Here is a 25,368-nt window from a genome sequence, read left to right on the forward strand (position 1 = left end):
GATCTGACCACATATACACATTTGTACTTCCAAAGCTAAAGTGTTCCTTTAAATGACCCTTTTTCCTAAATCCCTTTTAGTTTTGTGACATGGTTTCTCCTTTACTTGCATCTCACATGACTTCTGTACTGCTTTCATTGGAATGAGTGGTAATGACACAGCCTCAAATTCCCACCTCTATACTGCTGCAAAGCTAAACACAGTGCTCTGAAACAGTGGTTCGGCTAAGTTACACTTGTACCGTTACAATTACAGTCTCTGGGTGTTAGATAATTAGCTATCAATGCTTTTCCCATAGCCCAGAGATTTCATGGTAAGAACATTTCAAATGTGTCTCTCAAGTATTTGGAGCCCCTCTAACCTTGTGCCCAGCTAGTGGACAATTCTTACTCTTTTGCAATTTTTCAGGGTAAAAAGCGTGTATGAGTGTGTGAGCAACAGATCAAGTACTGTATACATTACTCACTAGTTGTTTTAGGAATCATTGTTTAGCTGCCTACACAATGGTAAAAGTTGAATGAAAGGAAAATGCCATTAAAATAAATTAAACCGTTTAACAGATAAACCCGAAAAAAATCATGCATGTATTATCTGTATGTTTTCTTTAAGGTTATATGAAGGGAAATAAAATAAATAAATAAAAAAACAGCTTGCAAAAGCTGCAGACCATGCCCTCTCCTCCTGAAAGTCTGTACAGCAACTGGAGACTTTTCCTTGTAAACACTCTGTTTTGTCACTCTCATGCAAGTATTTTAGCTTTACTACCCATCAGTTACCAAAATAGTACTCTTAAGGAACACTCCAGGCACTATAACATCATTGGAATGACATTATGGTGCAAAGAGGTCCCAGGCACCGGCTTACTGCAAGGTTAAACTAATTACAGATTAATCCCAAAGTCTTCAAACTGGCATCCATCAGCTCTACCTTTTCACTTGTGGTGACACATTCAGTTTATCAGTAGTTCCTCATTCCCAAAATGGATGACAATGGTACCCGATAGTCTGGCACTCTCAATCCACCAGCAGCGCCCAGTCAGAGACTTCCTGATTGAGTGGAAGTGAAGGGGCCAAGCTGGCAGGCACAGACTGAAGACTTTGGGGTTAAACCGTTCATTAAATGGTTTAACTTCTTGAGGCAAGTCACAGCCTGGGACATCTTCTCATCACATTAACCTAATCCTGATGAGGATGTTATGAGGCCTGGAGTGACCATTTAGAGAACCTGTTTTAGCAAGCTTTTCTCACTCTTCAAAATACGTTTACAGTTACCTTTCCTTCATCCTGGTCCTCAGAATCTGAATCAGAAGGAGATGGGGAATCAACTTTGGCAGACAATTTCTTTTTGGTTTCCGTTTCCTTTTGGTCTGGCTCTTTTCTTCCATCATCCTCTTTATCTCCATCATCTTTTTTCTGGAGTTGCTGCTTTTGTGGTTTATGTTCAGTCCCTTTTTTCTTGATTTGATCATCCTCACTTATGCTATAAAAAAAGGGATTCTTTGGTTGCCCTTCACGTAAAAATACTTAAATTGGGTACTAACTGAAATCTCTCAAAAACATCAGTTATAATGAGCTATTTATAGAATATATTTTTACATTTCATTTTATATTCTAGATGAAATATCTACAAAGAAAATACAGAGAATAGGTACAGCAATATTGTCTGTATACCACAATGTGTTTGCATGTATTGCATTCACAAGATTTTTGATAAAGGCATATCAGGTGTAATAATAATATAATACGTGTATTAAATCTTTTTCCCTCAAATTGATTCATGCAAAGATAAGACCAAGAAGAAACACAAAGTACAGATACTTAGAATGTTGGTACACTTGCAAAATGTATAGGCATTTCACCAATATGAATGGCAAAGAACGGGATCCAGGCTCACCCAACCTCCAAATACACACAAACCAAGTGATAGCTGGCAGGTAGAGTCCTCTCCAAGTCCAGTATACAAAAATAAAATATATAAAAACAACCCTATGCGTTTCGTCTGGTGAGTACAGACTTCATGTTTTAAACAGTAAAACATACAATGTACCGTATTTTTCGCTCCATAAGACGCACTTTTTTCCCCTCAAAAGTGAGGGGAAATGTCTGTGCGTCTTATGGAGCGAATATGAAGCTTTACTTACCTGTCTTGCAGCGTTGGCCGGCAGCACAGGGCGCACCGCGGTAGTGGAACTTGAATTTCATGTTCCGGTTTCCGGCGGGACTGAACGGAAGTGTGCACAAGCTGAGTGCGCACTTCCTTTCAGTCCCGCCGGAAACCGGAACATGAAATTCAAGTTCCACTACCGCGGTGCGCCCTGTGCTGCCGGCCAACGCTACAAGACAGGTAAGTAATTATGGGACAAGGGGAGGGGGACAGTATGGGAGAGAAGAATATGGGGAGGGGGATGAAGTCTATGGGGAGGGAGGGGGGGGGATGAAGTCTATGGGGAGGGGGGGATGAAGTCTATGGGGAGGGGGGGGATGAAGTCTATGGGGAGGGGGGGGGATGAAGTCTATGGGGAGGGGGGGGGGATGAAGTCTATGGGGAGGGGGGGGATGAAGTCTATGGGGAGGGGGGGGATGAAGTCTATGGGGAGGGGGGGGATGAAGTCTATGGGGAGGGGGGGGATGAAGTCTATGGGGAGGGGGTGGATGAAGTCTATGGGGAGGGGGTGGATGAAGTCTATGGGGAGGGGGTGGATGAAGTCTATGGGGAGGGGGTGGATGAAGACTATGGGGAGGGGGTGGGTGAAGACTATGGGGAGGGGGTGGGTGAAGACTATGGGGAGGGGGTGAGTGAAGACTATAGGAGAGAGGAGAAGACTATGGGAGGGGGGGACACTATGGGACAGTGGAGAAAAAAAATATTCTGTACAAACTGTCCCATAGTAAGAAACACTATGGGACAGTTTGTTCAGAATATTTTTTTTCTGGGTTTCTTCCTCTAAAAACTAGGTGCGTCTTATGGTGAGGTGCGTCTTATGGAGCGAAAAATACGGTAACTCCTGTCCAAAACATAAATTTAAACCATGTCGGCATGCCTCCAATCCAGGGATCAGCCAATTCTTTGTGTGTTCTGTTGCATCCATGTGGATTCCTAAGAACATGCGTTCTATTCAGAGTGCGATCTAGGAGTGAAAATCTTCTAAGTCCCTACTCTAAGTATGTGTTCCACCTTATATTCATATGGCTCAATGAAACAAATCATATACAAAAGTGAAGCAGCACATATACAATCAATAACGCAGAATTAAAATGGGTTCAAGATTATATACCAAACCTGGATTCCAACGACCATAAAGGTCCCAAAATAATACAGAATATTAAAAAGAAATATATATCACTTAAAAGTTTATATATATATATATATATATATATATATATATATATATATATATATATATATATATATATATATATATATATATTTTGTAACAAACCACCTCTTTTACAGGTAGGGCTGTCACAGATCTTGCAGTAACCACCACCTTCTAGGGCAGGGGTAGGCAACCTACGGCACTAGTGCCATGCACGGCACTCGAGGTGTCTTTGCACGGCACTCAAGGCTGCTAGAGTCAAACAGGCTCTGGCCTATCAGGAGTCCCAGTACAACTTCAGATATCTGCTAACCCGAAAAGGTGGTGAAGGACAATCCTCAATTTATGCATTGCAGCACGTAGAGGAAGTGATCTCAGATCACTTCCTCCCAGCACTTGTGAATAGGAAGCCACACTGTAGTAGAGCAGCTCGCAGTTGCTGTTGCAGCTCCTGTCCTTCACATGTACCTGGCCGGACTAGTCCCCACTGGAACCTAGGGAAGCCACCCACACTGCTACATATACACAGAAATGCAGAATAACCCTCCCCTCATACAAATAATATGGACAGCCCACACACAAACCTACACACAATCCGCACAAACGAAACACCACTAACAATTCACATACATGCACACAACCCCACATGCAATACCCCAAACAGCCCCCACACACTATCAAACACACACTTTGACATATCCATCCACACACACACACAATTCCACAAGCAGCACCCATACACAGCTTACATTCATATGTATCATACACAATACCATAAACGACTCATGAACATAAACAATATAATAGCTCATATACGCTGGGTCTTCTTTAACGCGGGGCAAACTGGGCAGCTGCACCGTGAGCCCTGCTGGCCTCAACTATTTCTAACCCTCTGGCTGGCAATCTGCACACTAAGGAGGCCCACCGGGTGGCCCATGCACAAAGGACCACCCGCTGGGCTTCTGTCAGCAGGGACCCGGCACACGCTGAGGTGCTTTAACAGCACGAGCGGGCCCCTTGCTTTTCGGCAGCAGGCTGGGAGGAAGTGACGGCCACGCATCACTTCCTCCCACAAAGAGAGGAGCGCGCAGGAAAGAAGAGTAGGCAGATTGGAGGGGGGCTGGCCAAGAGCTCTAGACCCCAACTCCCAACGCCTTCAGCCACCAGCAGGAAAGGTAGGAAACTGGAGGGTGAGTTTTAAAGTGTATGTCTGTATCAGAATGTCTGTCAGTGTGTGTGTGTCAGTATGTTTGTGTGTGTGTCATATCTGTGTGTGTTAGTATGTTTGTGTGTCAGCATGTCTGTGTGTCAGTATGTCTTTGTGTGTGTCAGTATGTCTGTCAGTATATCTGTGTCAGTATATCTGTGTGTGTGTCAGTATGTTTGTATGTCAGCATGTCTATTTGTGTGTCAGTATATCTGTGTCAGCATATCTGCGTGTGTGTGTCAGTATGTTTGTATGACAGCATGTCTGTGTGTATGTCAGTATGTCTCTGTGTGTGTCAGTATATCTGTGTGTGTGTGTGCTTGCAATCATGCCAACACCACATACAAACATATTCCACAAAAACACACAAAAACAGCTTAGTGCTAAATACAAACCTGCAAACATGAGTAAATGGTAGAGCCCCAGCTGTCAATGCATTTCTGGAGTTGCACAACAGATGGGGATCTACCTTTTAATCACCCGTGCAACAGGGAGACCGCCAAGAATTCTTGCACCTCTCTACTTTAGGTCCGCCACTGTGTTGAGGTGGAGGACGTGATTGCATGCCTGGGAAGGGGGGACAAGGTCCAGGGGGCCCTAAGCAAATGCTTTGCCCAGGGTCCAGTCATTAATAAAGACAGCCCTGCACAGGGCTCGAGTCCTGCAGGAACGCGTGGGAACGGCGTTCCTGCACTTTTTCTAGTGCAGGAACGCCGTTCCCGTTTATGGTCCTGCAAGCACTCAGGGGGCGGCAAAAAATGCCGCCCCCAAATGCCCCCTGTCATGGGGGGCCCAAGAGGTGGCCTAATGGCCACCTGAAGGATCCCCCCCCGGACGGCTCTTGTCTCGCTGTCAGATGCGGCGAGGGAGCTGTGTCCTCTCTGCTCCCTCTCGCCGCGCCGTTTGCTGATTTTCTGGTGGTGGGGTGAGGGTGGAACTCGAGTGAGTTCCCACACTTTATTCCCCAGGACTTGACCCCTGGCCCTGCATATATACGCACAAATACAACGATACAAAGCAATTACAGTACAAATAACACAAGCAGAATACGGCAGCACATACACCTCGATTTATAAAAAAATAGGACCGGCACGCTACGGGACGTCACAATCCTATATCGGCACAGTGCTGCTAAAAGGTTGCCTACCCCTGTTCTAGGGTATATAAAGTCCAGGACACAGTCAGCTCGATTTTCCTTTTTCTTTATTCAATAAGAAAACAGGTGCTTTAAATAAAAAAACCAAACAAAATCCCTTGCTCTTACTTGAGCTCTTACTAGACAGGAAATTGCTATGTGCAATTGGGTGGCTTTCCCACTTACCAATTTCCAAACAAAAGAAATGTCTTTGCAATGAACACAGTTGTCATTCACTCTCCTAGCTGTCTTTTTCTCCCTCCCCTGCAGCAGGCTGCCCTCTTCATTTTAAAGGCCTGTCTACTAATTGACTAGCTACAGGTGAGTGTCAATTAGTTAACTCTTAAGTCAAATCTAAATTGTGGTTTGTTACACAGTAATTAGTGCTGTTGGAGCATTGGCCCATCCTACTCTCCAAATACTCCGGCCCAGGGATCCATACCATGTTTTGCAGAACCTCAGCAATGTAGATTGCAAACACTAACATCTTCCCTGGGGCATTTAACTGAAAATTCTCAGGTCGCAGTTTAGCAAATCAGGCCTGATGTATCTTCCATCAACCACAATGCCACTTTTACGCTCACATATCCTCCCCCCCAGCTCATACCTATTGGTTTGAGCGACCTTGGAAATCAGAGAGTGTACCCTCGACAGCCCATCAGCATTACCCTGTCGCAGACCAGCCCTGTGTTCCACAGTGAAATTAAAAGATTGTAAACTCAAAAAACACCTGGTTACTCTGGAGTTATTTTCTTTGTTCTGATACATCCATGTCAGAGGTGCATGGTCCGTTATCAAGCGGAACTTTCTGCCCAGCAGGTAGTATTTTAGAGAGTCTAATGCCCACTTAATAGCAAGACACTCTTTCTCAACAATAGAGTAGTTCTTCTCGTGTGGGTTTAATTTCCTGCTCAAAAAAAATACAGGGTGTTCTTCACCCTGGTATTCCTGTGAAAGAACAGCCCCCAAGCCAATATCAGAAGCATCTGTCTGAACTATAAAGTCCCTGGAAAAATCTGGGGTCACCAAGACAGGGTGGCTACAGATAGCTTCCTTCAGACTCTTAAAAGCCCCTTCCACCTCAGGGCACCACTTAACTATGACCGGGGATTTGGCTTTAATAAGGTCTGTCAGAGGTGCAGCCATGGTAGCAAAATCTGGGATGAACCGCCTATAATATCCAATTAAACCCAAAAATGCCTTTACTTGTTTCTTTGTAAGGGGCTGTGGCCATTTTTGTATGGCTTCTACTTTGGCTTCCTGTGGTTTAACCAAACCCCTCCCAATAGAATAACCTAAGTACTTTGCTTCCTCTAAACCAATTGTACACTTGGAAGGGTTGGCAGTTAAGCCCGCTGAGCGCACAGCATCAAGCACCGCTTGAACTTTGGGGAGGTGGGATTCCCAGTCTGTACAGTGGATGACGACATCGTCCAAATATGCTGCAGCATAACGAACATGAGGTCTAAGAATTCTGTCCATCATTCGTTGGAATGTGGCAGGTGCCCCATGTAACCCAAATGGCAATACAGTGTACTGAAATAGGCCACTGGGTGTTGAAAAGGCTGTCTTTTCTTTGGCTCTTTCGGTGAGAGGGACCTGCCAGTAACCCTTGGTTAAGTCCAAGGTTGTTAGATAACGAGCTTTACCCAGTCTTTCTATTAACTCATCAACTCTGGGCATTGGGTAGGCATCAAATTTTGAGATGGCATTTAACTTGCGGTAGTCATTACAGAACCTCCATGTGCCATCAGGTTTTGGCACTAATACAATAGGACTACTCCAGTTACTCTGGGATTCTTCAATGACTCCAAGTTTTAACATGCTCTCAACTTCTAAGTTTATAACCTCCCTCCGGGCCTCAGGAATTCTATAGGGCTTGAGATTAACTCTTTTCCCCGGTTCGGTTATTATATCATGTTTGATCACTTTAGTCTTTCCTGGAACTACCGAGAAAACATCCCTATTTCTTCTGATGAAATCTCTGACCTCTTGCTTTTGATGCACAGACAGAGTCTCAGATACGTTCACCTCTGGCTCTGCTATAGGGGGGTCTGAAGGTTTTAAAGCAATCAGGATCTTCCTGTCCTTCCATGGCTTTAACAGATTTATATGATACAACTGTTCAGGCTTTCTTCTCCCTGGTTGTCTGACTTTATAATTGACATCACTCACTTTTTCTATTACTTCATAGGGTCCATGCCAAGTCGCAAGGAACTTATTCTCCACAGTAGGGACCAGAACCAATACCCTGTCTCCAGGTTGGAACACTCTGACTCTAGCATTTCGGTTATAGCTGCTTTTCTGAGCCTGCTGGGCTTCTAGCATGTGTTCCCTGACAATAGGCATGATGGTGGCCATTCTATCCTGCATTTGAGCTATATGCTCAATTACACTCCTGTGGGGAGTAGTCTCCTGTTCCCAGGTCTCCTTAGCAATATCTAATATTCCCCTGGGATGTCTTCCGTATAACAATTCAAAAGGAGAGAAGCCCGTGGAGGCCTGTGGAACTTCCCTAATGGAAAACAGTAGATATGGCAATAAAAAATCCCAGTTCCTTCCATCTGCATCAATTACCTTGCGTAGCATACTCTTAAGGGTTTTGTTGAACCTCTCTACTAAACCATCAGTCTGTGGGTGATATACTGAGGTCTTAAGATGTTTAACCTGTAAGAGCCTGCACAACTCTTTTGTGACTCTGGACATGAACGGGGTCCCCTGATCTGTCAGGATTTCTTTAGGGATACCCACCCTACTGAACATCAACATAAGTTCCTTAGCTATTACCTTTGAAGAGGTATTACGCAAGGGAATGGCCTCAGGGTAGCGAGTTGCATAGTCCAAGACGACTAATATATATTGGTGTCCCCTAGCAGACCTTACCAGTGGCCCCACTAAGTCCATAGCGATCCTTTCAAAAGGCACATCAATTATGGGTAAGGGTACAAGTGGACTACGAAAAGTCTTGAAAGGAGCCCTGTACTGGCACTCTGGGCACGAAGAGCAATAGTTTGTAATAGCAGTAAACACTCCAGGCCAGTAAAACCTTCTAAGGACTCTCTCTCTAGTCTTTTCGGCTCCCAAATGTCCCCCTAATACGTGGCTGTGAGCCAACTTTAGTACTATATTTTGGTAAGTCTGAGGAACCAACAGCTGCTTAATGACGTCTGAATCCCTTTTTTCTACACGGTACATTAGGTCGTTTTGTACTTCAAAATAGGGGAACGGTAGGGCTTCTCCTGGCTGATTAGCAACCCCGTTTACAACTTTAATATCATTTCTAGCTGTCACTAAAGTGGGATCTTCCCACTGAGCACTTTTAAAATTACCTGGACTAATTCCAATATCAATTAGGTCCTTATCCTTGTCTGTAGTATTGGTAGACTCCTCACTAGTTTGAGCTGGGTTATCTCCTATTAATACTGGTTTAGGGCAGTACTTTCTCCTTTTTCTAATTTTTCCGTCAGAGTGGTCAAAACCCAAGTCAATATTGGAAAAAGGGAACACATTATCCTCGGCCGATTGACTAATTTCTGATAAATTTTGTTTCCTCTTTTGTACAGCTGCCCATAATTCTAGAAAATGAGGAAAGTCTCTACCGATCACTACCTCATGGGCTAATCTAGGTACAACACCCACTCGGTACTTTAAATCCCCATACTGGGTTCCAATATTTACTTCCGCAGTGGGGTATTCTTTTTTTATCACCATGAACACAGATAATGCCTATTTTCTGTACATGATCGCGTTTTACCCAAGGTATTATAGACTCTGTTACCAACGTTACCATACTGCCTGAATCAAGTAATGCTTTAGACATTTTTCCGTTCACAGTTACACAGCATTTATGCGGGTTATCATCATAGTCATTGGTAATAGTACCATAACAGTTAAACAAACATGAACGGGCTCCCTCATCTTTGCCCATATTGCATTCCATAGGTTCATCCCCCAATGGACAGTCTTTGGCCATATGACCAGCCTCTTTGCACCTGAAACATTTGACAGTGAAATCTGTCCACCAATCAGTTCCTCTCCCAGGCCTATTAGACCTGGATGCCCCCCTGGTGTTTTGTGTATAGAGCTGCCGCTCTTCAGCTCCCCTTAAACCTTGAACAGTCTTACCAGGTCTTGCCGAATCATGGGGCTTAGGATTGCACGGGTTTTCCTTTGAAGTAGGAGATAGCAGTTCTCCTGCAGCCACATATCTTTCTACCAAGGCAATCAGTTGGTCAGCGGTATGGGGGTCACTTTGGCTGACCCAGCGACGTAGGGCAGCTGGTAAACCACGCAAAAACCGGTCCATAACTAGGGTTTCCACAATGTGGCTAGCTGAATGGATTTCAGGTTGTAGCCATTTCCGTGCAAGGTGTATGAGGTCAAACATTTGGGAGCGTGCGGCTTTGTCTGAAGAATATGACCATGAGTGGAACCTTTGGGCACGTACTGCAGAGGTTACACCCAGTCATGCCAAGATTTCAGCTTTCAATTTGCTGTAGTTACTTGCCTCGGCTGGTTCTAGGTCATAATATGCTTTCTGTGGCTCTCCACTTAGGAACGGTGCCAATATGCTTGCCCACTCACCAGCCGGCCATCCCTCTCTCTCAGCAGTGCGTTCAAATGCCAGAAGGTACGCCTCTACATCATCGGATGTGGTCATTTTCTGAAGATAGTGGCTCGCCCGAATCGCCTTTGGCTGACCCTGGTATCCTCCATCAGGGTCTCCATTCAATTTTCCAAAGATAGCTTGGATTTCCTGTTGTAGCCCCTGGGTGACTTTTTGCTGCTCCTCACGGGCTACTTTAAACATCTCCGCTTGTGTCACAACAAGCTGTTTCACCAAGGACTCAGTGCACTCCATTTGTATTTTAGCCAGGACTTTAGCACCATCTGCCTGGGCCAGCACCAGTTGCTGCAGGGCTGCACTGTTTTCTGCAGCTCTCCTGTTAGTCTCCTGTTGCACAGAGGTGGACTGGATCAGAGCCTTGATAACATCCTCCATGTTGAGCTTTAACTGACTCCTACCCTCAGGCTTACGTGGTTATACCCGCATTCTCCACCATATGTAACAAACCACCTCTTTTACAGGTAGGGCTGTCACAGATCTTGTAGTAACCACCACCTTCTAGGGTATATAAAGTCCAGGACACAGTCAGCTCGATTTTCCTTTTTCTTTATTCAATGAAAACAGGTGCTTTAAATAAAAAAACCAAACAAAATCCCTTGCTCTTACTTGAGCTCTTACTAGACAGGAAATTGCTATCTGCAATTGGGTGGCTTTCCCACTTACCAATTTCCAAACAAAAGAAATGTCTTTGCAATGAACACAGTTGTCATTCACTCTCCTAGCTGTCCTTTTTCTCCCTCCCCTGCAGCAGGCTGCCCTCTTCATTTTAAAGGCCTGTCTACTAATTGACTAGCTACAGGTGAGTGTCAATTAGTTAACTCTTAAGTCAAATCTAAATTGTGGTTTGTTACACAGTAATTAGTGCTGTTGGAGCATTGGCCCATCCTACTCTCCAAATACTCCGGCCCAGGGATCCATACCATGTTTTGCAGAACCTCAGCAATGTAGATTGCAAACACTAACATCTTCCCTGGGGCATTTAACTGAAAATTCTCAGGTCGCAGTTTAGCAAATCAGGCCTGATGTATCTTCCATCAACCACAATGCCACTTTTACGCTCACAATATATATATATATATATATTAAATGTATTAAGGCCGGTTGGCCTGTAATTGTGGGAGGGGCTATATGTGCTTCCCTACTTAAGGGAACCCCTTACCTTACTTCACACCGTCCGAGGTCTAGCGATTGCATGCTACTACTTCCGAGTCACTTGCAGGTCGCCATCTTGTAAAACTTACCTGTTCCACGTGGTTCATCTGTTCCGGTCACGGGCCATGGATTTCGGCGGCCAAACAGCTCCCACCAGGCAGTCAACTCCGAGGACAGAGCCAAAAACTCACCAAAACCGTAAGCTACTGACCTGCCAGTCTCACCATAGTCGCAGTCCCACGGTGTCATCACGGGTCAGATCTATCTCAATGCTTTCATTTCGCATACATCTTAAGGAGCACTGGTTTGCTGTTTAATTAGTTTAAAATCTCCCAAACGAGGTTTGTGTTATTTTCATCTCGCATGTCATGTATGGTGCAGCTTTCATATCAAACTCTCGAACGGGGGTCAATCTGTTCGTACACTAGCTTCACCCGGTTACACCACACAAAAGCCTATGACAGACAGGACTTTGTGCACACGGTCGCATGAAAGTTAGGATTTACAGTTCAATCAAGCTACAGTACTGACCCCTAGCGGTCTTTCTCGGAATAGGCAATTTGTTAAAACTATGTATTAAGCAGGGTTTCTACACTGTTAGATTGATTGTAATTTGTTATATTGCCTTTAGATATTGTGATCTCATATCTTACATGTTTTAATACGGTTTCTGCATTTTCAGTTATAATACGCATCTTTTGCCAATTGTGTCATTGTATCCATGTACTTATTACACATGGTTTCCAGTTTGTATTGAATTCACCTAAAATCATATAATTCTCAGCACTTAAGTTTACGGTCTAAGTAGATGGTTAAGGGACATAGGATTTTACATACTTTGTTCCGGTTTCTTCCTTTGCATTAGTACCAAACTATGCACATATATCTCAGCTTTCTATATCTCACCATAGCACAGTTACTATCATAGGCTTTCGGGTCACCAGCTTTATTCATATAGACCATTTCGGTTTCAGTCACCGCGTCGGGGGAGTTAGTACATTACAAGTAGCTTGGTTTACGGGGCACCTTTGCTCTGTCACTTGTACATAAATATATTTTAGGCTTAAGGACCATATCATTTATGTTTTCCATACTCCAACACTCTGTTTTCACTATTGGATTACAGGTACAACTAAATCAACCAGCTGGCTTGTCAGCATAAAACTAAAATTACCAAGGTACGTTCACCTGCTCATTACATACCGTATAATTCCTCCCCCTCGTTGTCCAGTTAAAAACACATTGGACAAATAGGGTCCTAGGAGGCCGATAGATAATTTACTTCTCCGGCCTCCATGCCTTATGTTAGTGGTCCAGTGAGGCCAACGCCCATCCTCATTCCCGGAGGTATACACCCATCGGGTCAAATCATAATTAGCTGCCTGGCATAGTAACATAAAGAAGGCCTCACCTGTCACTCCCATTCTATCTTAGGCTGTTAAAGTCACACACCCCGCCACAACATTTCGGTGGCCACAAAATCCCCTCGCGCCGACGCATAGATAGAGCCTCAAGCCGCTGGGCATCTAGCAGGGCCTCACCAGTCACCAACCTAGTATAATTGTTTTGCCACTTGGTCAGACACGGCATCGACCACGGGCTTTGCAGCCATCTATGGGAATGAATGGCTTTGGGGTAGCAGGCCTGCTGTAGTCCAGAATATGTAAGGTTTTTCCACTACCTCAGCCCTATTCCAAATTTACCCTATCGTAGCGGTTGCTGTGACTTGGGGTCATTTGTGGTCGGGTTATTCGGTTCATTGTTACTCAGATAACCAAGCCACATTATCAATAAAGGTCGCTCATCATCATTAACGATCATGAAATTTCTCAGGAAATTAACCTGGCTGGCGGCTTGTCACCAATTTTTCTCGTCATGCATTCATGTACCAGGGTTCTGTAATATTGCGTCTGACAGTTTATCTCAAATAAAATTCCAGGCATTTCACCATGCCCTGCCCTCAGCCATTTAAGTATCCACAGCATGGATTAGATATCCTTTTACAACACAGCCAGAAGTTATCTAAATTTGCTCTCTCGGCCAACACACGAAGAACCTACGATAGGGCTTTTGTTTTATTTAAAAGATTCATCCTGGAACATAACATCACTCATCCTTTTGCTATGACGTTACTAGGGTTTGCATCTTTTTGCCACCTCAAACTTTAATTATCCCATAACACCATCAAATTATACCTCACAGGCATACAACATCATATGCTAAACCTATGGTCAAACAATCACAGTTTCAGGTCATCAGATTAAAACCATACTCCGAGGCATTCAGAAATCCGTCCACCCACGTACTCCGAAAAGATTACCTATTGACAACAACCTATCTCTATCTGACCTTTTGGATACAGGCCCTTTTGATCCCCGTAACAATGAAGTCATTAAGACGGCCGTGTACGTAGCCTTCTATGGCTTTCTTAGGCCACGGGAATTTACCACTATCACCACAACTAACACAGTATTGCCTTAGATGATCTCACATACATAAACAAGCAGACCACAACATACTTTCCCTACCCCATACTAAAACAAGTCAACATAACCTACCAGTAGAAATTACATACTACCCTAGCCACAACAAATGGTGCCCCGTAGCGGTATTAGACTCCTATCTTCATACCCCCAGAAAACATCCCTCGCAACCTATGTTCTCACTACACGGCTCAGTCCTTACGACCCCAAAATTCATGCTACGGGTCAGATCCTTAATAATAAGACTAGGATTTAACGCCTCCAACTATTCAGCTCATTCCTTCAGAATAGGGTCAGCATCCACGGCTTCATGTGTCAACATACCAGTACACATTATTAAAACCCTAGGGCTTTGGAAATCCTCTGCATATACTCAGTACATACTAAAACCTGTTCAAGAAATACGCAATGCCTTTAAAGAAATGTCTGGATAAGATATATGTATATCAATGACTGTATTAAATTTGTCTGAATCTATTTTTGCCCATTTACAGGCCTACTGCATCGTCGGTTCCGGCACACCACAACAGACTTGGTCTCTAATACCAATCTACTCCTATACTTATCTCTTACTCCATATACGGCTTTTTGCCCCTAACATACATACATTTTTATGGATGTATGCGCTTGAGTGCATAGAGAATATATATAAAAGAATAAAATAAAACAGCACTCCCAGGTAGCTTTCTTAGGAACTTCTTTTACTAAAAAGTGTAACAGTCAACGTTTCAGTTCCATTCAGGAACTTTCATCAGGACAACCACCCTTTTGCCCCCATTTTTCATGAGCTGAACTCAAAGATCTAAGATTTCTTCTATGTACACAAAAGGCCTATTTCTCTCAAATATTGTTCACAAATCAGTCTAAATCTGTGTTAGTGAGCTATTCTCCTTTGCAGAGATAATCCATCCACCTCACAGGTGTGGCATATCAAGATACTTATTAGACGCGAGTTTGCCATGATTACTAAGGCAGAGTAGGCACCTGCTCTCCTTACATGCTCTCCGCTCAGTATTCCTATTCCTCATTGCTCCTTCACGTGCGCCCTCTGTTGTGATGCCGGAATAGGACGTCATATTCCGGCACCCGGCATCACATAACTGCGCGCGTGAGGGAGGGAGAAGGAAGACTGAGCTCCTGAGAAAAGAGGCCCCACACCGGGACCCAAAGGTAGGGGGCAATAAATCAAATGATGTTAGTGCGTGCAAGAATGTGAAAATGTGTGTGTGTGTGTGTGTGTGTGCGCACCTGTCTGTCAGAGAGTGTGTGTGTGTGTGTCTGTCAGTAAGAGAGTCTGTTACGGAGTGTGTGTTGGTCAGTGTTGCAATGGCCGCGGCTGGACAGTGGAGGACCTGGAGGTGAACGGAAGCAATGCCACGTCACATTCCGACGTGACGTCAACATTCTCCACCTTCACAGGTTTTCAAGGAGTAGCAGGAGGATCCGCTTTGGCACAGGGTGCGGACGGCATTGGGGGTATACCAGAGGCTGGACTCCAGATTCGCATACTGGCAGCGGCAATCTGAGTGTAGTCTGCTTGTTGGCTAATATTTTTATTTTTTTAAAAGGGCCGGGGTTTAGTAGAGGGGGTACTGGGATTTAGTAGAGGGTGGGGGTGTACTGGGATTTAGTACAGAGGGGGAGGGGGACTGGGATTTAGTACAGAGGGGGGGACTAAGGTTTAGTAGAAGGGGATGCCGATTTTTCTGTATACTATATACTTTTCAAAACAAAGCTACGTTTTTGAAAATGTAAGTTTTTTTTTGCGGCCCACATAAACTTAAACCTTGTTTATGTGGCCCATGATAGCCTTTGAGTTTGACATGCTTGTTCTATCATGTAAGCTCAACCCCTCGTTTCATGTGCGTCCACATACATACATACATATATATATATATATATATATATATATATATATATATATATATATATATGTCTGCCAGAGAGTGTGTATACATACACACACACATATATATACACACACACACACACACATATATATATACACACACACATATATACAGGGAGTGCAGAATTATTAGGCAAGTTGTATTTTTGAGGATTAATTTTATTATTGAACAACAACCATGTTCTCAATGAACCCAAAAAACTCATTAATATCAAAGCTGAATATTTTTGGAAGTAGTTTTTAGTTTGTTTTTAGTTTTAGCTATTTTAGGGGGATATCTGTGTGTGCAGGTGACTATTACTGTGCATAATTATTAGGCAACTTAACAAAAAACAAATATATACCCATTTCAATTATTTATTTTTACCAGTGAAACCAATATAACATCTCAACATTCACAAATATACATTTCTTGCATTCAAAAACATAACAAAAACAAATCAGTGACCAATATAGCCACCTTTCTTTGCAAGGACACTCAAAAGCCTGCCATCCATGGATTCTGTCAGTGTTTTGATCTGTTCACCATCAACATTGCGTGCAGCAGCAACCACAGCCTCCCAGACACTGTTCAGAGAGGTGTACTGTTTTCCCTCCTTGTAAATCTCACATTTGATGATGGACCACAGGTTCTCAATGGGGTTCAGATCAGGTGAACAAGGAGGCCATGTCATTAGATTTTCTTCTTTTATACCCTTTCTTGCCAGCCACGCTGTGGAGTACTTGGACGCGTGTGATGGAGCATTGTCCTGCATGAAAATCATGTTTTTCTTGAAGGATGCAGACTTCTTCCTGTACCACTGCTTGAAGAAGGTGTCTTCCAGAAACTGGGAGTTGAGCTTGACTCCATCCTCAACCCGAAAAGGCCCCACAAGCTCATCTTTGATGATACCAGCCCAAACCAGTACTCCACCTCCACCTTGCTGGCGTCTGAGTCGGACTGGAGCTCTCTGCCCTTTACCAATCCATCCATCTGGCCCATCAAGACTCACTCTCATTTCATCAGTCCATAAAACCTTAGAAAAACCAGTCTTGAGATATTTCTTGGCCCAGTCTTGACGTTTCAGCTTGTGTGTCTTGTTCAGTGGTGGTCGTCTTTCAGCCTTTCTTACCTTGGCCATGTCTCTGAGTATTGCACACCTTGTGCTTTCGGGCACTCCATTGATGTTGCAGCTCTGAAATATGGCCAAACTGGTGGCAAGTGGCATCTTGGCAGCTGCACGCTTGACTTTTCTCAGTTCATGGGCAGTTATTTTGCGCCTTGGTTTCTCCACACGCTTCTTGCGACCCTGTTGACTATTTTGAATGAAACGCTTGATTGTTCGATGATCACGCTTCAGAAGCTTTGCAATTTTAAGAGTGCTGCATCCCTCTGCAAGATATCTCACTATTTTTGACTTTTCTGAGCCTGTCAAGTCCTTCTTTTGACCCATTTTGCCAAAGGAAAGGAAGTTGCCTAATAATTATGCACACCTGATATAGGGTGTTGATGTCATTAGACCACACCCCTTCTCATTACAGAGATGCACATCACCTAATATGCTTAATTGGTAGTAGGCTTTCGAGCCTATACAGCTTGGAGTAAGACAACATGCATAAAGAGGATGATGTGGTCAAAATACTCATTTGCCTAATAATTCTGCACACAGTGTATATATATATATATATACACACACACACACACACACACACACATATATATATATATATTACTATTATATTAATCTCTCCCTCCCCAAGAAAACATTTTCTTCTTTACCCGGTACCCGCTCTGCCACACCAGTAGATAAATGTTCAAAATAAGCAAGCACTCCAGGGAGATTTCCATAAATAAAATAAGAGTCAACGTTTCATTTCTATATACGAACATTCATCAGGACATCATAATATTTAGTAGAATCAGATTGACGTTTCAGTCACTTACAGGGACTTTCAACAGGATTCCTGATCCTGATGAAAGTCCCTGTTAGGAAATGAAACGTCAATCTGATTGTATTGGATATTATTATTAAATAAAGGGAGTCACCAGTTTACAAGACATGTTTATTTTTCTGTTTCATTGCCTTTTGGATTGGCACCAAAAGTGCAAGGAGAATATATATACAGGGATCCCCTCGTTTAGCGCTACCCCACATAGTGCTGATTCGCTATGGCGCTGTTACCGTACTGGTACTCACAGAGCGCTAAACCCTGCTATAGTGCAGATAGTCACATCTAGTGATTGTTATCAGGGACCCCCAAATCCTGCAGAGAACATCCGATGGCAAGGTACAGTACAGAATACTGTATTGTCATTGTTCTATTGTGTTGCATAATGAAAATCTACATTTATTGTATTTGTATACTGTTTTACCGATGTCTGAGCGCAAAGAGGAGCAGGCTAAGGGCAAGCGCCAGAGTATTCCTCTGGATGTCAAGATCCAAGTACTGGACAGCCTGGATAAAGGAGAGCGCCAGGTGGATATCGGGGCAGATCTCCATTTGCCTACCTCCACTATACGCACTATCCTCAAAAACAAGGATAAGATCCGCACTTCAGCGACGACCAGCACTGCTTCTTCAGCCAAGAAGATCACCCGCTCCAGGTCCTACGCTCTTGAGGAGATGGAGAAGAGGCTTTCCATATGGATAGATGATGAGCTGGAGCGTAACATGCCTCTCAGCCAGGCCATCTTGATGGAGAAGGCGAAGAACATTTTCGCTCACATACAGAGTCAATATCCAGATGTGATGGAGAGTTGTGCAGCAAGTAGAGGTTGGTTTGACCGCTTTAAGAAAAGGTACAACCTCTACAACCTTAAGATCACTGGTGAAGCGGCAAGTGCGGACACTGGAGCTGCTGCAGCCTTTCCAGCCTCTTTAAAGGAGGTGGTGGATAGAGGGAGCTATCCACCGGAGGTTGTCTTCAATGTGGATGAGACTGGGCTCTTCTGGAAGCGGATGCCAAGCCGCATGTTCATCTCCAGGGAGCAGAAGAGAGTACCGGGCTTTAAAGCGGCAAAAGACAGGCTGACCCTTCTTTTGGGTGGGAATGCCAGCGGTGACTTCCGTAGAAAGCCATTGCTGGTGTACCACTCCCAGACACCAAGGGCAATGAGGGGCATTAGCAAGTCCAGCTTGCCAGTCATTTGGAAGGCAAACAGGAAGGCATGGATCACCAGAGATATTTTTACAGAGTGGTTCACTGACCATTTCGGTCCTTCCGTGCAGCGTTATTGTCGGCGCAAGGGACTGGAGGAGAAAGCGCTGCTCATCATGGACAATGCGCCGAGCCACCTGATTAACTTGGCTGAGCTGCCCACCTGCATTCCTGTGGAGGTCCTGTTCCTACCGCCCAACACAACTTCGCTTATCCAGCCTATGGACCAGGGGGTGATTGCCACCTTCAAGGCCTACTATCTCCGCCGCACATTTCATCAGCTGGTTGAACACACGGACCGCGAGGACAAGCAGTCTATGTTGGACTTCTGGAAGCAGTACCACATCATGAAGGCTGTCTCCAACATTGATCTTTCCTGGAAGGAGGTGACACAGCAGTGCCTCAAGGCTGTGTGGAAAATGATCTGGCCAGAGCTGTGTGAGGATGTGCAACTACCAGAGCCCATCATAGCGGAGATAGTTGACCTTGTGACCACGGCTGGACTAGGAGACACAGATGCTCAGGACATTGAGCAGTTAGTCCAGGCTTCAGGTGAAAGCCTCAACAATGAGGACCTTGAAGAACTGGCTGAACAGGGCACACAGAAACCTCAGGACACCAGCAACTCAGACACTGAGTCTCCAAAAGAGCTTTCCTCTGAGCTCCTAAACAGGGCATTGCATCAGGTCAATGACATAATGGATGAGCTGGTGGCCAATGATCCTGATGCAACTAGGAGCAGGAATGCAAGGCACATTGTGCTGGGAGGGGTGTCTTGCTACCGCCATCTGCTGGATAGCCGCAAGAAGCATTGACAAATGACCCTTGGCCAATTTGTGGCCAAAAAAACAAGGCAGGAGGAGGACCCTGGAGCCTCCACATCCACCATTTAAACCTTTTTTTTTTTTGGGACTGTTATTTTAATTTGGTACTGTTTATTTATTTTTTGGGTGCAAAACCCTTAGTTTATTTAGATTTTTATTTATGCTGCTGGGTGCAGTTCACAGCAAGTAAAAAAAAGTTTTAATATTCTATTGGTGTGTCTTTTTTTTTCAAAGTTGATTCTCTATGCCTATCTTCCCCATGTTAAACTACCCCGTTTAGAGCCGTTTAGCTTAGCACTCATAGCAGTTGGAACCCATCTACAGCGCCCTCCCCCCCCCCCCCCTCTGCATTTTCGTGTTTTGTTGCCTCACAACCTGGAATTAACATGGATTGTTTGAGGATTTGCAACATTTAATTTACGGAACATACCCACAACTTTGAAGAGGTTTCTTTCTTTTTTTTTTTTGTGAAGCAAACAACAAATAGGACAAAATAACAGAAAAAGTCAATGTGCATAACTATTCACCCCCCTAAAGTCAATACTTTGTAGAGCCACCTTTTGCGGCAATCACAGCTCCAAGTCGCTTTGGATAAGTCTCTTTGAGCTTGCAACATCTTACCACTGGGATTTTTTCCCATTCCTCCTTGCAAAACTGCTCCAGCTCCTTCAAGTTGGATGGTTTGCGCTTGTGAACAGCAATCTTTAAGTATGACCACAGATTGTCTATTGGATTGAGGCCTGGGCTTTGACTAGGCCATTCCAACACATTTACTTTTTTCCCCTTAAACCACTCAAGTGTTGCTTTAGCAGTGTGTTTGGGATCATTGTCCTGATGGAAGGTGAACCTCTGTCCTAGCCTCAAATCACGCACAGAGTGGTACAGGTTTTGATCAAGAATATCCCTGTATTTATCCATCTTTCCCTCAACTCTGACCAGTTTCCCAGTCTTGGCTGCTGAAAAACATCCCCACGGCATGATGCTGCCACCACCATGTTTCGCTGTGGGGATGGTTAAATTAAATTAAATTAAATTTTAATCTCATCAGACCAGAGCACCTTCCTCCATACATTTTGGAAGTCTCCCACATGCCTTTTTGCAAAAACGTGACAGTTTGTTTTTTGCTGAAAGTAATGGCTTTCTTCTGGCCACTCTGCCATAAAGCCCAACTCTATGGAGCGGATGGCTTATTGACGTCTTATGTACAGATACTCCAGTCTCTGCTGTGGAACTCTGCAGCTCCTCCAGGGTTACCTTATGTCTCTGTGCTGCCTCTCTGATTAATGCCCTCCTTGCCCGGTCCGTGAGTTTTGGTGGGCGGCTGTCTCTTAGCAGGTTTGCTGTTGTGCCATATTCTTTCCATTTGGTTATGATAGATTTGATGGTGCTCCTGGGGATCATCAAAGATTTGGATAATTTTTTATAACCTAACCCTGGACTTTTACTTCTCAACAACATTGTCCCCTACTTGTTTGGAGAGTTCCTTGCTCTTCGTGGCAGTGTTTGGTTAGTGGTGTCTCTTGCTTAGGTGTTGCAGCCTCTGGGGAGTGTATATGTAATGACAGATCATGTGACACTTCGATTGCACACAGGTGGACATCATTTCACTAAATATGTGACTTCTGAAGGTAATTGGTTGCACCAGAGCTTTTACGGGCTTCATAACAAAAGGGGTGAATACATACGCACATGTCAATTTTCTGTTTTCTATTTCTAAAAAATAGTTTTATGTATATATTTTTCTCATTTCACTTCACCAACTTAGACTATTGTGTTCTGATCCATGACATAAAATCCAGATTAATAGGGCGGAGCTTGCCAGCACAGCCGAGCGGACGCCATCTCTTTTGGCTCTGGCAAGCCAAACAATAATCCGTGGCAAAGTGTACGAACCAGGGGCCATCCGACCCCAGTGACACCACCCTTCGCTTGGGGAACTGGTCCACTCTCCATTGATGCCCTTCTTTCAGCTGCCGAAGACAGTCAAATCTAAGCGCAGGTCTGGGGCCTACAAAGCACCAGCCTATACTAGCTGGGACGTGCTTTTCAGAGGTGCGCTACTCACCAGTGACGCAGAGGTACCACTACAACCCTTGACATACAAAAATTACTGTCAGCTGACATAGCGGCGGTTAAAAAAAAAAAAAAAAGACGTTCAGCAGGTCACAAGTCACGTCAGTGCCACGGAGGATGACATACAAGACGTCCGCACAGAGATGGCCAACGTGAAAGACTCCCTGTGCAAACTTCAGTTCGCTCATCAGGTACTTGCCTCGCAATTCTCATCGCTAGAAGACCGCCACAGGCGTAACAACGTCAAGATCCGCAGGATCCCTGACACAGTCACAGCTGAAGAATTGCCCCACTACCTGCGGCGCCTAGTGGCCTTGGTACTACCGCCCCCAGTGGCTGGAAAATTCACCATAGACGGGGTATATAGACTGCCTGGAACCACCAAGATGTAAACAGCTGCACCCAGGGACATTATCCTCCACTGTGTGTCTAATCAGGACAAAGGACACTTGCTGACAGTTCTGAAGGACAAAACCCCATATACATTTGAGAACTCCCAGCTCACGGTCTACCAAGACCTCACAAGAGCCACCCTGCAATGGCGTAGATCCCTACAACCCATCACACTTCAGCTATGCGCAGCTGGAATTGCGTACAGATGGGGGGCCCCACGATCCCTACTGGTGTCACACAAAGGGACCACGCACAAGCTTGGAACTGTCTCCGAAGGCCCAACACTCCTGACAGCAGTGGGACTACCTATGCCTACCGCTACCCCATCTGGGCTGCCGAACCCTAGAGGCTGGGATCCGGCTAACATCGTGACATTCGTACCGAGGATTGGAGAAGACGCACCTCCACCAACCTGACTATATAACAAGCTACAGAAACTCACCCTAAAGCGGTTATTCACACTATGCTTGTGTTGCACACTGGTTTTCTATATTTTTCACACCTGCTCTACAGCTCTCTCACACCCTTGACCACTCAGCCAACCCCAAAATCTTTGCCTGCCACGCTCGTGATAAACAAGCGATATAGCTTGACACGGCCCATATAGGCATCCAATGGACCGCACTTACATGTGGTTAACGAACCAAGATGCCCACAGGCAACTAATTCTCTCAACCCCCCCCCCCCCCCCTCACTCTGTTAGGGGCACCCCACTCAGAGGAGAATCCTACCACCAGAGGTGCTCAGGCCTATACTACTAGCACAGGAAAGGGCTACTGCCCCACTCATGCTATAGCGGGCACCGCCGGTCACACTTCTTACTTCCCTCCTCTCACAGTTTCAACAAGTACTCCATATACTCTTCATAGGATCCTGCCTCACCTCCTCTCTCTGACTATTGAAAATGTAATCTTGACTTGTGTATTTAACATTATCTTGTTTTATTTACCCTTAAAAACGGTGCTGATTGCCTGGCATTGAAATTTGAACATGTTTATGCAAAGCACCAACAAAATAAAGAATTAAAAAAATAATAATAATTCAGATTAATAAAACATTGAACTTAAGGCTGTAATGTAACAAATGGGTAAAAAGTCAAGGGGGTGAATACTTTTGCAAGGCACTGTAGGAATCCACGTGGATGCAACAGTACACACAAAGGATTGGCTGATCCCTGGATTGCAGGCATGTCTACATGGTTTAAATTGAAGTTTTGGACAGGAGTTCTATTGTATGTTTTACGGTTTAAATTATGTGTCTGTTAGTCCACCCATTGTACAGCGCTGAAGAGTTTGCTGGCGCTATATAAATAAAATTATGTCTGAATGCACAGGGTTATTTTATATTTGTACTTTGAAAGGACTCTTCCTGCCAGCTACCATTTGGTTCGGCCAATTATGGAGATTTCGAGGGCAGGTGAGTCCGGATCCTGTCCTTTCATATTGGTGACATGCCTGGTTTTACTACCCATTTTGTAATTGTCATTCTTTATTACCGTATATACTCGAGTATAAAAAAATAAAAATTATATTTCCTGTTACCGAAATATATATGGGTGGATTGGCACTATTAATACTGATATAAAAAAAGTGAAGAGCAACTACCCCCAAGTGCCAAGTAAATCACCAAAAGGCACTATACAAATATAATAGGTGATAAAGAAAATGAAGGAAGGGGGTGCTATACAAACACAAACACAGTGTAATACTTATATCTGTACATGAATAATTCTGTCAGTAATCTACTGGATCAATCTAAAAAGAACATAATGTACATAGCATAATACTGTATAACAAAACTGTGTGTGAACAATTTTTGGTATTGGGTCACTCACGATCTGTAGAGCCTATAAAGCAGGCTCTAACTGTATTGGCTCCTCAAATATCCTGCAGACTGTAAGGTTCAGCGAGACCAGCTTTGGCCGTTTCCAGATATTCCCCCGATCACACCACAGCTCGAATAACCAAGTGGGTAAGTATGAAGGGATATATTGGAAATACAATTTAAAACATATACAAAGCTTTGTATATTTTTATACTATTTTGTTTTAAATTGTATTTCCAATAAATCCCTTCATACTTACCCACTTGGTTATTCGAGCTGTGGTGTGATCGGGGGAATATCTGGAAACGGCCAAAGCTGGTCTCGCTGAACCATACAGTCTACAGGATATTTGAGGAGCCAATACAGTTAGAGCCTGCTTTATAGGCTCTACAGATCGTGAGTGACCCAATACCAAAAATTGTTCACACACAGTTTTGTTATACAGTATTATGCTATGTACATTATGTTTATTCTTTTTAGATTGATCCAGTAGATTACTGACAGAATTATCCATGTACAGATATAAGTATTACACTGTGTTTGTGTTTGTATAGCACCCCCCTCCTTCATTTTCTTTATCACCTATTATACTCTAGTATAAGTCGAGTTTTTCGGCACATTTTTTTGTGCTGAAAAACCCCTACTCGACTTCTACTCGAGTCAGTGTCTGTATTATGGCAATTTACATTGCCATAATACAGACAAGGGGCTGGCAGGAAGCTCTTACCTCTCCTGCAGCTCCTGTCAGCTCCCTTCTCCTCCTCCTCCGCGCCGATCCGGTCAGCACCTCTGTTAGCTCCCAGTGTAAGTCTCGCGAGAGCCGCGGGGTCATGCAGTGGGAGCTGACCGGACACCGGCGCGGAGGAGGAGGGAGCTGACAGGAGCTGCAGGAGAGGTAAGCGCTCTTTGCCAGCCCCCCTCCACTGAAATGCGAATGCCACTGGACCACCAGGGACTAAGAGCCCCCTCACTGCCATGTATCAAGCAGGGAGGGGGGACGAAAAAAATAAATATATACATAATAATAAAATAAAATAATAATTTAACAAAAAAAAGTATTAAAATAATTTTAAAAAATAATAAAATAATATTTAAATAATAAAATAAAAAATATTAATATAAATGTTTTTATTAAAATAATAATAAAAAAATTAATAATAATAAAAAAAAATAATAGTAAAAATGCCCACCTCCCACCAAGGCTCTGCAACACATACACACACTGCACTGACACACACACACACACACTGCACTCATTCATACACACACTGCACTCATTATATATA

At 44.0% G+C, this 25,368-nt stretch overlaps 1 protein-coding gene across 6 annotated transcripts in view; it reads right to left on the reverse strand.

The window, feature by feature from the left end:
* PSIP1 (PC4 and SRSF1 interacting protein 1) overlaps positions 1–25,368 on the reverse strand; it is a 105,973-nt gene that overhangs the window by 21,565 nt on the left and 59,040 nt on the right. For all 6 annotated transcript variants that reach the window (XM_063455167.1, XM_063455166.1, XM_063455165.1 and 3 more), the window contains one exon: positions 1,272–1,479. In XM_063455167.1, coding sequence (XP_063311237.1) covers positions 1,272–1,479 — 208 coding nt within the window. The remainder of the gene's footprint in view (positions 1–1,271; positions 1,480–25,368) is intronic.

Source organism: Pelobates fuscus, chromosome 5, assembly GCF_036172605.1.
Source record: "Pelobates fuscus isolate aPelFus1 chromosome 5, aPelFus1.pri, whole genome shotgun sequence".
NCBI lineage: Eukaryota > Metazoa > Chordata > Amphibia > Anura > Pelobatidae > Pelobates > Pelobates fuscus.